This window comes from Rhinatrema bivittatum, chromosome 6 (genome assembly GCF_901001135.1).
Source record: "Rhinatrema bivittatum chromosome 6, aRhiBiv1.1, whole genome shotgun sequence".
NCBI lineage: Eukaryota > Metazoa > Chordata > Amphibia > Gymnophiona > Rhinatrematidae > Rhinatrema > Rhinatrema bivittatum.
Window position 1 is genome coordinate 198,909,996 of NC_042620.1, and position 15,732 is coordinate 198,925,727.

At 47.3% G+C, this 15,732-nt stretch overlaps 1 protein-coding gene across 1 annotated transcript in view; it reads right to left on the reverse strand.

The window, feature by feature from the left end:
* The window catches only part of TRPM2 (transient receptor potential cation channel subfamily M member 2), a 319,065-nt gene that overhangs the window by 128,041 nt on the left and 175,292 nt on the right, over positions 1–15,732 (reverse strand). The window contains exon 22 of the mRNA XM_029607926.1: positions 1,495–1,582. Within this exon, the coding sequence (XP_029463786.1) occupies positions 1,495–1,582 (88 nt within the window). The remainder of the gene's footprint in view (positions 1–1,494; positions 1,583–15,732) is intronic.

Below are 15,732 nucleotides of genomic sequence, written 5' to 3' on the forward strand. Positions count from 1 at the left end.
TTGAGGTGGAGTCAGTAGTTAAGATACTGGCCGGTTATTTCCTGGAGGCACCTCTGGTACAGCAACTGGCGATTGTGGAACGATGGTCGTAGTCAGGGTTTCTATCAATGCAGTGAGATGATTCAGGTCTGTGACTAGAAGCACTAAAGCCTGTAATTCCTGGATGTTATGGGCTAAACCAGGGATAGCCTGTAATGTGGACAAGTTTGCCGAGTCCATGGCCTCGGCAATCTGTTGCGAGCGTGGACCCTTGGGCTGAGGCCGAGTTGTCACTATCTGCAGGGGAGAGCCCTGCAGGTCCCTTCCATTGATAGGCAGACTCAGATGAAGCAGAGGCCCAACTGGAGATTAGCTTTACCAGCCAACATTCCTCTCGGGTTGAGCCTTTGGGTACCGAGGCCAGCAGGTCTTAGGTGGGAGCCTCTGCTTGTGACGAGATCTGTGGACACAACAGGCTTAGAACAGCAGAAGTCAAGACATATCCGGTGGCAAGCTATGGAAGAAGGCAAGTGTCAGTCAGGCAGATCCAAGAGACAGGCCGAGATCTAGATCAAGTATCCATCCAAAGGAACCAGGAGGGATGGATAGGTGGAATGGGCATGTGAGGAGCAGAACAAGCAGGAAAAGCACACTGAAGAACAAAAGAGGTAACAATTAGGCTGATGCAAAGTCAAGGTCCTGGGGCTGGAGGTGGAGGTGGAGGTGGAGACCAAAGACACTGGATACTGGAACTGAAGAACAAAGACAGGTGCTGGAACTGAAGAACAAAGAAAGATGCTGGAAATAAAGAACGAAGACAGGAACAACAAGGCTCTAGCAGCTCACACTCTGAAGACACAGGTTGACCTGTTGCCGAGGCAAGGACTAAGGCAGACAAGGGCCTTTTATATGCCAGGGCTTGTGATGTCACTCTCAGGGACTGAGGAGATTTTCCTGCCATGGTCCCTTTAAATCTTGGAAAGGTGCACATGTACCTATGGAGGGCTGTGTGAAGAGAGTGCTGAAGCGGCAGCATCTGCCATGTGTTAGTGGCATCTCATTGCGTTTGCTGCAACAGGCCTTGGCAGTGGTGGTGGTATTCTTGGGCCCGGAGCTGGAGGTAAGAGCAGCAATCCACGGGAGCAATCCATGGACCGCCGATTGCAACATTCTGTTGCTAATAAATCCAGTTTGTGCAGTAGGAGCAAAACAATCATATAAGAACATTCCTTTCACTATGGAAAACAGTGGACATACTGATATCACTAACTTCTTTATTGTTGATCATAGAGTATAAATACTTCCAGCAACAGAAAGAAACTCTTTTCAAGGTAAGTTAACTCAAATCCTCTGAGATTCAAAACTTTATGCATGGTCTGGGTGTGCAATCATCTAACCAGACAAAATGTCCTCCTGAGTTTTGAAAATGAGTCTCATCTTTTAATGATTTACCAATTCAAAATAATATAATGATGTGCAATAAAAGGCTGAATATATAAAGCTCCTCAAACTTACCAAGAATTGGTGCACTCTCACTTGAGCCAAACCCATTTTCTATCAATGCTTTGACAATCCAGTTCAAGGCCATAGTTGTTTGGTATGCCTGTTTTAAAAAACATAGTAAATCCAGTGAGAAAGCCTCAATACTACCACAGAATTTGACTTACCAAGGCACAGTATGATATCTATGCTGTAAGTCTGGGTATGGAAATCTTATTTTCATCATCAGTTATTTCTTTCATGCTTTTTCAACCCTGTGCCTATACTGTGTAGACAAGGGCTGTACACTGTCTCATGCTCAGATAAGTTGGGAAACCCCTGCGCCTAGGGTTAATGAGTGAAGCTTCCCTAGGCAATACCCACTCCACTTCCCCATGAAGAATTATTTTGTCTGTCCATTTATGATCTGGAAATAAGATTCTTCTCTGAGGCCTTTTTGGATTCCAGCATTGCTGGCAACATCATTGATGAAGCCCTGGTGAAGGAGCTCCAGATACCTCTGGTATCCCTAAGAAGCCCTGTTTGCACTACATCCATCTATGGGAGCTATTTCTTGGTGCTATTCACTACACAACAGAACCTAAGATTCTGAGGGTAGGACTTTTGCATGAAGAACACATCTCATTCTTCGTGCTCCAGAAATCCTGCCCTGGCTACAATACATTGTCCAGTCATGGATTGGGAAAACAGAGGAATCATCTCCTAGAGCATCTACTGTTTTTGAACTTGTCTGCTTTCCGTACATCATCCCAGATAGCTTGATGCATCTGAATCTGCCACCCTTCCATGGTTACACCTCTTTTGTGCACATTTTCAGTGAAAAATAGGCTGAGACTCTACCACCCCATTGTCCCTATAACTGTGTCATCAGGGACAGATTTAGAATTTTGCAATCCCTAAGCACTTTTGGTTCTTTCACCCCCCGCCTCCTATAAGGAGCTGATACAAGGTAGCAGAGGGCTATTCTCTGCTGAATGAGATTCAGTAGAGCTGGAAGGCAGCAAATCTTAGCCAGCATGCTGCCACTAAATGTTTGCCACCCTATGCACAGACATAATGGATGCCTTTTGATAAATCCAGAACTGTGTGTCATCAACTTAATGCCTGGTAGATGCCACCCCATGGTAGAGTTTACCTGTTATCTATTCCGGAGATGATGGCAATATCCAAATATATCCAGGAGAAGCACGAGAAAGGATTCATTAAACCATCCACCTCACCCACTGGGGCAGGGTTCTTTTGTGTGGGCATGAGGATGGTTTGCTACGTCCATGTATTGACTGCCGGGGTTTAAATGCCATCACCATAAAAAACAAATACCCCCTACCACTAATATAAGAATTCTTCAAACAGCTTCAAGGAGCTTCCATCTTTACTAAACTGGATCTGCGGGCATATAACCTCATATGGATATGTGAAAGTGATGAATGGAAAATTGCCTTTAACATGTGAGATGGCCATTATGAGTACCTAGTGTTGCTCTTTGGTCTGCTCGACAGTATATTTGGATAATTTTCTTATATATTCACCTATCTCCATGCCCACTGTTCTCATGTCTAGACTGTACTTCAACAGTTAAGGGAGCATGGTCCTCATGTAAAATTGGAGAAATGCGCCTTTAAACAGGCAGTACTCCCATTCCTGGTTTTATAATATTAGTGCAGGGCCTGAAAATGGACCCCTCTAAACACTTCACAATTATGGATTGACCACAGCCAGTGGACCTCAAAGCTAGAACTCAACTCTTTGTGGGATTTGCCAACTATTACAGACAATTCATCCACTACTACTCCACTCTCATCACCTCCATTACCACTCTTACTAAAAGATAAGCAAGCATCGACTGGCCACCTGACACCATCCAAGCATTTGCCCATCTAAAAGATGCTTTCCTCTCTGCTCCAGTGCTTCAAAGACTTGACCCCATGCATCCCTTCTTTTTGGAAGTCAACACCACCTCAGTGGGCATGGGAGCTATCCTTTCTCAGTCTACTCCCAGTGGTAAATTGTTTCCCTGTGCCTTTTACTCTAGAAAATATTCCCCAGTGGAAAGAAACGATGGCATTGGCGATCATGAAATACTCACCATTAAATTAGCCTTGTGTGGTCCCCCCTTGGTCCAGATTATGAATTACCCCTATGCATGTGATGGGGAGTACCACATGAAAACTTATATTTACTAATAAGATTTATCTTCAGGTTTGTAGCCTGAGTGGGGAATAAGACAGGACCTCAATACCACAATTCTGTGCCTTTCTCAAACAACCTCTCACTTCCGGTACCATACACCAGAATAAAACAGTAATTAACCCTTTTACTAGTACTGTGTAAGTAGACAATAAATCCAACCAGAACATTAATGGGGAAAAGTACAGTAGTGAAGTATAATATAATCTTGCAGTTTTCTTATTTTATATCAAGCAATGCATAAATAACACTGGGCATGTCCTGTTAGCCAGTACAATGAATATACTCATATGGATAGTAAAAAAAAAAAAAGGAATGTTAATAGAGAAAGGTTGGGGGGGTGAAATCAGTGAAGTACGCAGCTTTCAAAAATTGCCTTTACCCCGAATACTTTAAAGGGGGGGGGGCAGGTTAACAGATTCACCCCAATGTCACCAGTGTGTAAAGAGTGCACCCTATCCCAATTACAAAATTGTGTGGAAAAAAAAACAAGAAAATGAAGGAGTCCCTCTTGATGGTGTAGCTGGTTAGATGACAAACTAAATAGATGAGCACTGCAGTGTGTGGAAGGTCTCTCTCTCCTGGGGTGCTTCCTAAAATGGTTTAATTGGTACTAAACAGAAAGCTGGCCTGGTTTCAGTCTGGTACAGAAAGACCACAGTCTCTTTCCCTGCCTTATCTCATGTGGCTGTGGTAAGGGTTTATGCTGATTTCGGCTGAAAGGCTGAAGCAGTTAAGTGAGACACTGAATTTGTGACAAAAGACAAGGAAATAAATCTTCTATCTCCTTCGCTAAAATCCTCTCTGTTCAACGTTTAGATTACTTAATTCAGTCCCTTAGGAGGGTGACCCAGCCCTGTGCTCCTGGGCCTGGATATCTGTAGAAAGGAAGTCTCTCAGCTCCTGGCTCCTCTATCCCTTTTTGGGGTTTTAAAGGTAGCTCGGCTATGAAGCAAAAACAACTGTCTGTCTCTGTATTTCCTCAGAGCGCAGACTTCTGTCTCTCCCTTTTGATAATTAATTCTTCGGGAGAAGAACTGATTGCAGAGTTGCTAGATACACTACACTCTTCCTGGCTCCAAATCCTGGCTGTTCCCACCCCTCACACATAGACAGGGCCAGCCAAATTGCCCCTTTTCTTCCTTAAATGGTCTCCCAGCATTCCTTTGGCTTCCTCCTCTACTGGCTATGTAGTGCTGTTCTTTGGCCAGGCTAAACAGTACAACCCTTTTCCCAACTTATTAACACTGTGATTGCTGGATGCTGGTTCTTGCAGAACATTTGTCATTCACAAGACAGCACACAGGGGTTTTGATGTATTTTTGAATTCCTTCACCTTGGCTATGGCAGCTTGAAGTCTCTGCAGGGTTGAAAAACCCTTTTTAGCAGGTCCAAAACACTTCATTCAGATCTATATGCAGCTCTGTCAACATTGTAAGGCTCCAACACATGATAAGCTCGTGGGGGCATGAACCTGGTATATAGTAGCTTGCTACACTTGAAAGAGTGGCATCATCTACTAGAGAGCATCTTACACCCCTTTACCATTTTCACAGATCATAACAACCTGTTACATTTTCAAATCACCAGAAAACTCAACCCTCGACAGGCCAGATGGTTGATGTTCTTCACAAGATTTGATTTTCACCTAAATTATTGCCTGTCAGAGAAAAGCATTAAAATGGATGCTTTGTACAGATTCTTCGATCCTATAGACCTTTTCAATACTCATCAGTATCTTATTGACCCAACCAAGATCAACTCTGTCACTCCCATGGCACTGCCTGGAATCCCTCCTGGGAAGACTTTCGTGTCTGATGGTCTCCAACAGAGAGACCTGAAAAAGACCCATGACTCTAAACTGTCCAGCCACCAAGGCATCCATAAAACTGTGAACCTCATCTTCCTGTACCAACTGCGTGCAAAATAAAACACCCCGTCCATGACTAACAGGTTTACGCCATTCCTTGCCAGTGCCCCAGAAACCCTAGACTCATGTGTCTATGGATTTTATTATAGACCTACCCACCTTATAAGCACAGCCTCCAGGTCTTCCTGTGGCACAAACTAATGATATCACTGCTACTCTGAAATAAAAGGAGGCTCAGTTGCCTTGGTGAGTTCTTGAGCAATAAGAACACCACCAGGCGCGAACAAAAGTACGCTGGATTTTATAAGATACGCGCGTAGCCGCGCGTATCTTATAAAATCCGGGGTCGGCGCACGCAAGGGGGTGCACATTTGTGCAACCTGCGCGCGCCGAGCCCAGCGTGGCCTGCCTGTTCCCTCCGAGGCCACTCCGATTTCGGAGCGGCCTCGGAGGGAATTTTTCTTCGCCCTCCCCCCACCTTCCCCTCCCTTCCCCTACCTAACCCACCCCCCTGGCCCTATCTAACCCCCCCTACCTTTGTCGGCAAAGTTACGCCTGCTGAAAGCGGGCGTAACTTTGCGCGCGTCGGCCGGCAGCCCCGCTCCGTCCTCCGGTCCCGGGGGCTGGTCCGGAGGCCTCGGCCACACCCCCGGGCCGGCACCACGCCCCCGGGCCCGCCCCCGAAACGCCGCGGCACGCCCCCGAAACGCCACGTTGTTTCGGGAATGCCCCCGGACACGCCCCCTCCCTCCCCTTTTCGAAAGCCCCGGGACTTACGCGCATCCCGGGGCTTTACGCGCGCCGGCGGCCTATGCAAAATAGGCGCACTGGCGCGCGGGCCTTTTAAAATTCGCCCCTAAGTGAGTAGCTTTGTTTTGATTTTTAATGTTTGCTAGTGTACATTCGTGCACAATTTAAAATGCTCAGTTTAGCTTTTAAGGCTTTAAATAGGCAAGACCTGACTTATTTAAAACATTGATCATGATCTTATTTCACCATGTGGCTGCTAAGGAGGACCTTCTGCATTTCCTTTCTTGGAAGAAGGTGAGATTTCAGAACATGTGGATGGGCCTTCTCATGCTTTGTTCTGCTTCTGTGAAACTCTCTTCCAAAAGAAACTTACCTGATGAAGCATTATCTGGCATTTATGCACCTCGTGAAAGCCTGTTTCAAAAGGCTTTTGGTGATTGAATGTCTTACTACTGTTTCTGTTGTGGCTTTTTAGATTTTTATGTTTTCAATTTTTGGGTCCAATTCACTAAGAAGTAGATTTTCTAATGGATGTGCCGATTTTCTAACATGCGCCGCACACACTTGTGCAACGGATTTTATAATCCATGCATGTATGTGTGCGGGGGGGAGACATGCAATTTCCACACAGCGACGCATTCCGGCCTTCCCCAATTTCTTTCCGAAGGAGAGTCAGCAAACCTTCATTGGGAAGCTCGGGAAGATCCACCACCTTAGCCCACTCCTCTCTTGGGCTATCTGGGACGAAAGGACTGAGTCCTACTGAAAGGCCGAGTCCTCTGAAAGGTCAACCTTCTGTAGGGATGAAACCACTTGGAACCCTGAAGACAACCCCCTCATACCAAAGGGGCATTGCAATTGTTTCCTATCTTCCAGCAACCAAGGAACTGAAGAATTTCCCCACTTACTGGCCAGTCTCTCCAACTCACTCCCAAACAAGAGCGAGCCTTTAAAGGGCATCTTGGTAAGATTAGCTTTGGAGGCTGCGTCAGCTGACCATTTCTGCAACCAGAGTTGACGCCTGGTCGCTATCACTGAAGCCACTCTTCTGGCTGAGGTACGGACCAAATCGCAGCCTGCATCTGCCTCAAAGGCAGCAGCAGGTTCCATAACCGCTCTGTAATGCCCGCCAGAATCATCAACCTCCTCAGAGAGAAGCAGACAAGATCGCGCCACAAGGGCGCAACAGGAAGCATTCTGCAAAGTCATCATCACTGTCTCAAAGGCTTAAGGATAGCCTCAATCCTTCTATCATGCACATCCTTCAAGGCTGCTCCTCATTCCACAGGGATTGTCATCTACTTTGGGAAAATGCAAACGTTCCCTCACAGCTGGATCCAAGGGATACAGGCCTTCCAAAATCTGATCCCCTTTAAAAATTTCCTCTGAGGTGACCCATTCAAGATCAATCAGTTCCTGAATGATGTCCATCACAGGGAAAAAACAAGATGCTTTACGCAAGGAAAACAAAATGGGATTCTTCTTTGGCTCCGACATGGCTTCCCTACCAGGAACAACCAGCTGTTTCAAAGTCTGGGAAATCAGGGCTGGCAATTCATCTTTATGAAAGAACCGCAACATGGTTCGATACGGTTCCAGTCCTGGAGGAATTTCCCCATCTTCCAAGGATTCAGGATCTGCCTCATCATCAATGCCATCGGGGTTCCTGTCGGGAATACCCGCTGGAAGCTGAGGTGAGCCCCGGCGCTTTAGTATAGGACTGGAGGAGGGAGGAGCCACCAGCTGAGGGTCCGACCTTCCAGGATTGTGTAAATCAGAGGCCTGCACCTGAAGGATAGCTTGTAAGCCTTGAAAAAAATTCCACCCAAGAAAAAGCAGCCAGATCCAGACGAAATCCAGAAGGACCTGGAGAGGGGCCCACAGAACTGCCCTCTCCTGCAGAGTAGCCAGTCAAAGGAGAACCAAGATCTTGCGCCACTCTAGCCCAAGCGCGTAAACAAGCCATCATCAGAATGGGAGGAGCCAGGCTTAGCAAAATCCGAGGAAGACAACTCTCTCTGAGCATCTGAACAGTGCTGACACATGTGAGGTTACAGGAATCACTCAGCCGTTATCATTAAGAATTGGAACATATCATGTTGAGCACCTTGCCTTCTTCGTCCTACCCAAGGCTGTGAGCCCTATAATTCTAGGGTTACCTTGGTTACAAAGACACCAGCCTAGGTTCGACTGGGTTTCTCCTGACTAGATTCAGTGGGGTCCTCATTGTGCAGGAACCTGCTTTGAAGTTTCAGAACCATTCCAGCCCATGAAGACGGCTACTCTCATATCAGAACCTATAGCTCCCCATGAAGGACTTGAAAAGGATCCCAAAAGAGCTGAATCTTCAGGGCTGTCTAACCCATTGAAGGTGCTTGCACAGTTAAAAGAACAGTTGAACCACAAGACTTTGGAGAATGAGGAACTGAGGAAATCTCATGGACAAGCTACCCAAGCCCTACTAGCCATTCTGGCTTATAAGGAACAGGAGATTCAACAATTACACACTTGCTTGCAACAAAAGATTGCTAAAAAGGTTTCCGCAGTATCATCATCTATCACCCCGGACTCCATGAACTCCTTACAAGAGACTTTGGAGAGACCTTCCTTCTTGCAGACTTCGGAGATGTCCAGTTTGAATGCTGATGATAGCGAACAGAATTAGATTACAGAGGATGAAGAGGACTGGACGACAGATGATGACACCCTATAGGAGGGGGTTCTTGAAGAGGGAGTACTGTTATGCCGGTTGACCACGCAGTCCGTAGCCGACCATGCTTACCCGCCTTCACGACAGATCGGCGGTCCTGGAGATGTTGAGAGGCCTTTCTCCGCGGCAGGAGCACTGCCGCCGTCGAAGCCACACCCCTTGACGTCATCTGGACACATGCGGCAAAGTCAGCCCTTCTTTTAAAGGGTCCAGTGCAGGAAATACCCGGGGCCAGTCCCGGAAGTTCACCACCTTGTGGGGTATTTAAGTCTGCTATCATTTCTACAAATCGAGTTAGTAAAGATCGCGATAGGATTGGAAAGCCTTTGGTCTGAGCTTCTCTGCCGCTTCCTTGCTGCCGCTTGAAGCTACTCTCTCTGCCCTTCGGGGTATTGCTAACCTGGGTACCCGCTCCTCGGGGGCACTCTGCTTTATTTCAGGTGCCTTACAGGGATCAGGTACTCGCTCCTCGAGGGCCTGCTCTCCCTGCCTCGGTGCCGCTACCAACTTCTTCAACCTGGTAGAATCGCATATCAACTCCAACCATCTAATGAGTAATCTAACTCTCAGTCAATCTCATCCACAGTGCTGCCTTACTGGGAAACCTATACCGGAATTCCCCTCTACCAACGGGGTGAGAAGGGTCCCCTCTGCCGAGGGTCCTGAGACTGCTACATCCAGACTACCTCACTACTGCCACCTCTGGTGGTACACTTCAAGCTGTTTAATAAAAGAACTAAGTCTGGGTTTGTGTGTCTGTGTTTAGCCCAGTACTGTGGTGCCTCATGGGGCTCCTCCCTGTGGGTGTGATCATCTGCCTCAGTACCCAAGAATCCACCCAAACACCGCTTAACCACAACATCCATCTTGCTGAATCCACCTCATTCAAGGACTTCCTGTTCCTGACTTTGGTCTTGGCATCTAACACTCTGAGTACCCGCTCCTTGGGAGCTCCCCTGCATTCCTGTCTATCCGCTCCTCGGAGGGCCTACCTGTCTGACTGCTATTAGACCTTCTTCTCAGATCTCTTTCCAGGAATTATCTATTGTGAGTACCTCTACTGACTTCTACTATACGAACTGTATTGAGGATTTCACATGGTGTAACCTGAACCTCGGGCCACTACCACGTTTCTTCAGTAGAAGCCATTCAGCTTTCCTGCACTGCAGAATATCAACACACTAACTATGGGAACCACTTCCGGGTTCCAGCATCTCTACCAGTTCTTCAACATCTACTGTACAGACATCCTCAGCATACCCCGCTCCACGGCCACTACTGGATCTGTATTCTTGAGGTGCCTACACTCATTAGAGGGGATCCCCAGCGTACCCCGCTCTGCGGGTAACTACCGGATCTTCTCATCTGTGGCCTCACTCTGGATATTCCCCATTGCTCAGGACTATACTACTACATCTCCAATTCTGTGGACATTACTTTTTCCTTTCTTCATAATAAAGTCTCTACTTCTAGCTGTGTCCCATGCCACTGAGACTGCACCTGCTGACGGTGAGACTCACAGGGCTCCTCCCTGTGGGCGGAGACACCTCTCATCTCAGCCCAGGGTTCACATTCTTACAAAAACATAACACTAACATTTGGAGAGGATGTAAGAATGCTACTACCATCTGTTTCTCTCCTTGTTGTTTTGGAGGTGAGGGAAAGAGTGGCAGACAGTAGCAGGGCAGTAGAGGTAGCAGAAGTGCAAGACCCAAAACCAGCAGTGTGATCTTCCTTAGTTAGTGCTACTGAGATAGGGATGGTACTATCTGCATCTGAATCTGAAGAAGAATCTTCTTGTACAAGATTCCCTGAAGAAGAAATTAGACAGAGAGCTATTAGCTGAAGAAAGTTTTAGAGGATTAGTTACTAGCATTTTAGTCTCCACTTCAATAATGGAGGAGAAAGAGGAAACTGGTGGTGATGGTGAGTAACAGCAAGCAGCTCAGGTAGAGAGCGTGACTGATGTCCCTGGGATTATTTCTCAGGATTCATCCTCAATCTCAACTCCAGTACCAGCATCCAATCCCCAGGTTGTAAAGAAGGAATCACGAAAGAAATCCGTGATCTGGAGGCACAACAAAGTCAAGGAGGACCTGCATTTAGCTCATTGTATTAGACATTAGCCAAGGCAAGCAAGTGGGACATCTTAAAAAGTCTGGCATGCAGCATCACCTGCAAAAGCAGTATCCACTAGCACTGGCATCTGAGGAGGATGGCAGTACTAGCCAGGGGACCCCTTCTTCCAGTCAGAGGAAAATGGTTGAAAAGGGGGAAAAGTGTTACCAAAGCTGATCCTACGTCCTCTGCTCATCTCAGTAGTCAAGCGGCAAGCTAGCAATCCCCTACCATGCATAAGAAGCAACAACCCACCAAGGCAGAAAGTATTTGGTAGCACTGTCCCGGGGTAGGAAGCAGGCAGCATCAAAAGTTGTATCAAGAAGCATTGAGGAAATGATTTCCCCTTGATGACCAGCCCCTGCAGGTAATGGAAAATGTGGGCTTTAAGCATCTGCTGCAGGCGTTAGTGCCAAATTACAAAGTCACCTCCAGGACCATATTTAGTAGGAAAAATCATCTCCAGCCTGTACAACTAGTGCTGTAGTCGCATCCAGGCGCTGTTGATTAAGACAGAAGGGAGTAGTGTGCATTTCACCAGCGACATCTGGTCCTCCATGACGGCACACTGGTGGGACCTAGCAGAGGTAGGGGCAAGCAGCAGCTCTAGTGGGGATGGAGCATCAGGTGCAGGTGGGCTTTGCTGCAGACCTAGTTGATGGATAAGTCTCATACCTCAGACAATATTCTATCAGCCATAAGAGAGATGCTGGAGGGTTGGCAGTTAGACTGGAGAGTAGGAGTTTAAATGCAGGTTTCTTTGCCACAGACAATGGCACAAATATTATTAAGACAATATACGATGGGGGCTTTCAGGGTATCCTATGTTTTGTACACATTCTACACCTGGCAGTGAAGGATGCCCTGGGGCTGGGATCCAGGGACCATGGAAATACCTGCTGGAGCTGTTAGAGAAGTGTAGGGAAATAGCAGGGCACTTCCATAGAAGTGTGAGGGCAGCGCAGTTTTTCTGGGAAAAGCAGGAAGAATTTAGAATGCCTCACAAGCGTCTCATAGACGATATTGGTAGCCAATGGAATTCCATACATACAGGGGCAGATTTAAGAGCCCTGCGCGCCGGTGAGCCTATTTTACATAGGCTCACCGGCGCGCGCAGACCCCGGGACTCGCGTAAGTCCCGGGGTTCTCCGAGGGGGGCGTGTCGGGGGCGGGCCCGAACCGCGTGGCGTTTAGGGGGCGTGCCGGGAGCGTTTCGGGGGCGGACCAGGAGGCGTGGTTACGGCCCGGGGCGGCCCGGGGGCGTGGCCGCGCCCTCCGGACCCGCCCCCAGGTCGCGTCCCGGCGCGCAGGAGGCCCGCTGACGCGCGGGGATTTACGCCTCCCTCTGGGAGGCGTAAATCCCCCGACAAAGGTAAGGGGGAGCTTAGACAGGGCCGGGTGGGTGGGTTAGGTAGAGGAAGGGAGGGGAAGGTGAGGGGAGGGAACGGGGGTAGGCTGCGCGGCTCGGCGCGCACCGGCTATACAAAATCGATAGCCTTGCGCGCGCCGATCCAGGTTTTTAGCAGATACGCGCGGCTCCGTGCGTATCTGCTAAAATCCAGCGTACTTTTGTTTGCGCCTGGAGCGCAAACAAAAGTAGGCCTATTCGCGGAGTATGAAAATCCGCCCCACAATGCTGCAGAAGTTAGTGGCCACTCACAAGAACCCAAAAGAAACTCTTGATTCCACTCGGGAAAAAACGTAACCAATCCCCTAATCCCAAGAGCACAATTAAATCATTAATGTTTATATTGGACTGAATAAATCAGGACACAAGATCTGTGCCTCTTTGATTTTTTTGTTATTTTGTTTTACTTTTTCTTTATATGCCGTGACCAACCAGTGTCAAATTGAACTCATGTGAATGCTATACTCATAAAATAATGTTAATTTAGCTGTATGCCAGAAAACTCCATAGGAAAAAAATCTGCCTCTCTTCAAAATCCCCGACATGGTGCCATGTTTCAAAAACTTCTGTGTCAGGGGGTCACAGCCACTTGTATGATGGTTCTTGGAGATCATTCCTCTGTCAACTGTCCATGTCAGAGGTTAGTGGAACAGCAAATACCCCTTCATAAACTGTTTCAGGAAGTAGGTATAGGTGTGCAATGCCTCCTGGGGCATCATGATTGGACAGTCATGAAGCAGGTAGTACAAATCCCGTAGTCCTTCAAGGATGCCACTGAGGACTTGAGTTCCAGATGTGCCACCTTGGGTGATGTCATCCTATAGTAAATATTCTGTGGAGGGCATCCATCAGGATGAGAGAATGAAAGCAGAGATGTTGCTGTTTCTGGACACCATTCTGCATCAGGTGCAAGAGAGATTGAAACCTCTGACTAAAAACAATATAAACATGCTTGCCATACTTTGGGGCAGATTTTCAAAGGGATACGCGCGTACCCCCCCCGAAAACCTGCCCAATCTCCCCCTGCACACGCCGAGCCTATGTTGAATAGGCTCGGCGGCGTGCAAGCCATGGGACGCGTGTAAGTCCTGGGGATTTGCTAGGGGGGGCGTGTCGGCGGCGCATATTCCGGGGGCGGGCAGCGGGCGTGGCTCCGGCCCAGAGGCGTTTCGAGGGCGTGGTCGAGGCCTCCGAAACGGGCCGGGGAATCACGCAGCCAGCGCACGTGAGTTACACCTGCCTTGGGCAGGCATAACTCTTCCAACAAAGGTAGGGGAGGTAAGATAGGGCTGGGGGGGTGGGTTAGGTAGGGGAAGGGAGGGGAAGGTGGGGGGAGGCGGAAGAAAAGTTCCCACCAAGGCCACTCTGATTTTGAAGCAGCCTCGGAGGGAACGTAGGCCGGCTGCATGGCTTGGCATGCACAGGCTGCCGATTTTGTTCAGCCTTGTGCGCGCTGATCCAGGATTTTAACGGATATGCGTGGCTACATGCGTATCTATTAAAATCCCGTGTACTCTTGTTTGCGCCTGGTGCGTGAACAAAAGTAGGCGTGTGCGTAAGTTTGTAAAATCTACCCCTTTATGATTCCCAGTTGAAAGGGAGTCTTGTCCTCCATTCCTAGTGTCTCACATTCCTGAAGCAGATGCTGATAAATAAGTTCTGCAAAGGAGGAGTGCCAGAGTAATAGGCATATACCGCAGGAGGAAACAATTCAAGCATCAGTAGCAGCAGCACCCTGTAAGCTAGCACTTTCTCTCCCACCATAATATACAAAAGCCACGCTGCCTGCAAAGAACCATCTCTCCTGGCACAGGCCAGTGAAAGCAGCTGGCAAGAGGAAAGACTCTTGGCCCATCAAGGACATGGATACAGATGCGCTGGCTTATTGGGCACAGAAGTCCACAATCTGGCCAGTCCTAGCCAAAGTGACACAGCGCTATTTTTCTTGCCCACCAACCAGTGTGCCCAGTGAATGTGTCTTATCGATGACAGGAGACATTGTGAGCCTTCATTGCTCAAAGTTGCTGCCACTCGTTCAAGACCTCTCATGATCTTAAAGACCTCTATCATATCCCCCCTCAACCGTCTCTTCTCCAAGCTGAACAGCCCTAACCTCTTCAGCCTTTCCTCATAGGGGAGCTGTTCCATCCCCTTTATCATTTTGGTTGCCCTTCTCTGTACCTTCTCCATCGCAACTATATCTTTTTTGAGATGTGTGGACCAGAATTGTACACAGTAAGGGAATGAAGTAAAATTTTCACTTATATTTATTAGTATGGAAAGTGATGAGAAGTTAAAGAATCAGTCACCCATTGCCTTGGGATTCAGGATTTGCGGACCCAAATACCTGGAGGTGCATAAGCTTGGAAACTGTAGATCTGTGAGCGTGATATACGTGCAACACAAAATAGTAGAAGCCATTCTTAAAAGCAAAATCACTGGCTATATAAACAGACATGGTTTAATGGTTAATGATTTTAGCAAGAAGTCTTATCGTACCATAATTTTTTTAATTTTTTGAAAGTGTAAATAAATATGTAGATAAAGATGAGTCAGTTGATATAGTGTATTTGAACTTTCATACTTCTCAGAAAATTACAAAGTAATGGGTTAGGGGCAGTGTTCTGTGATGGTTAAAAGGCTGGAAACAGATGGATAAACTAAATGGTCAGTTTTCCTAATGGAGAAAGATTGTTAGCGGCGTACCACAGGGATCGATACTGGGAACCTGTGCTGTTTAACATATTCATAAATGGTCTGGGAAAGGGAATGAGTGAAGCGATCAAATTTGCAGATGACATAAAATTATTCAAATGCATTAAAACATCAGCAGATTGTGAGGAACTGCTTTGTGGGGCTAGAGGACAGGGCATCTGAATGGCAGAGGAAATTAAATGTAGAAAAGCACAAAGTGATGCACCTAGGGAAAGGTAATCCAACTACAAGTACACGATGCTGGGGTCTGTATTGGGATTCACTACTCGGGAAAAGGAGCTTGATCACAGTAAAAAGGATTTTAGAAAAATAAGGTTAATTCCATCCAGATTGTTAAAAGGCCTGAGTGATCTGAAATTCAAATTTGAGCAGAGTAACTTATTCTAAAATGTGAAGATCATCACCTCGGCTCAGTGCATACCAGCAGTCAAAAAAGTAAATAGAATATGTGGAATGTTTCAGACAAGAATGAAGAATAAAGTGGAAAATATCGAG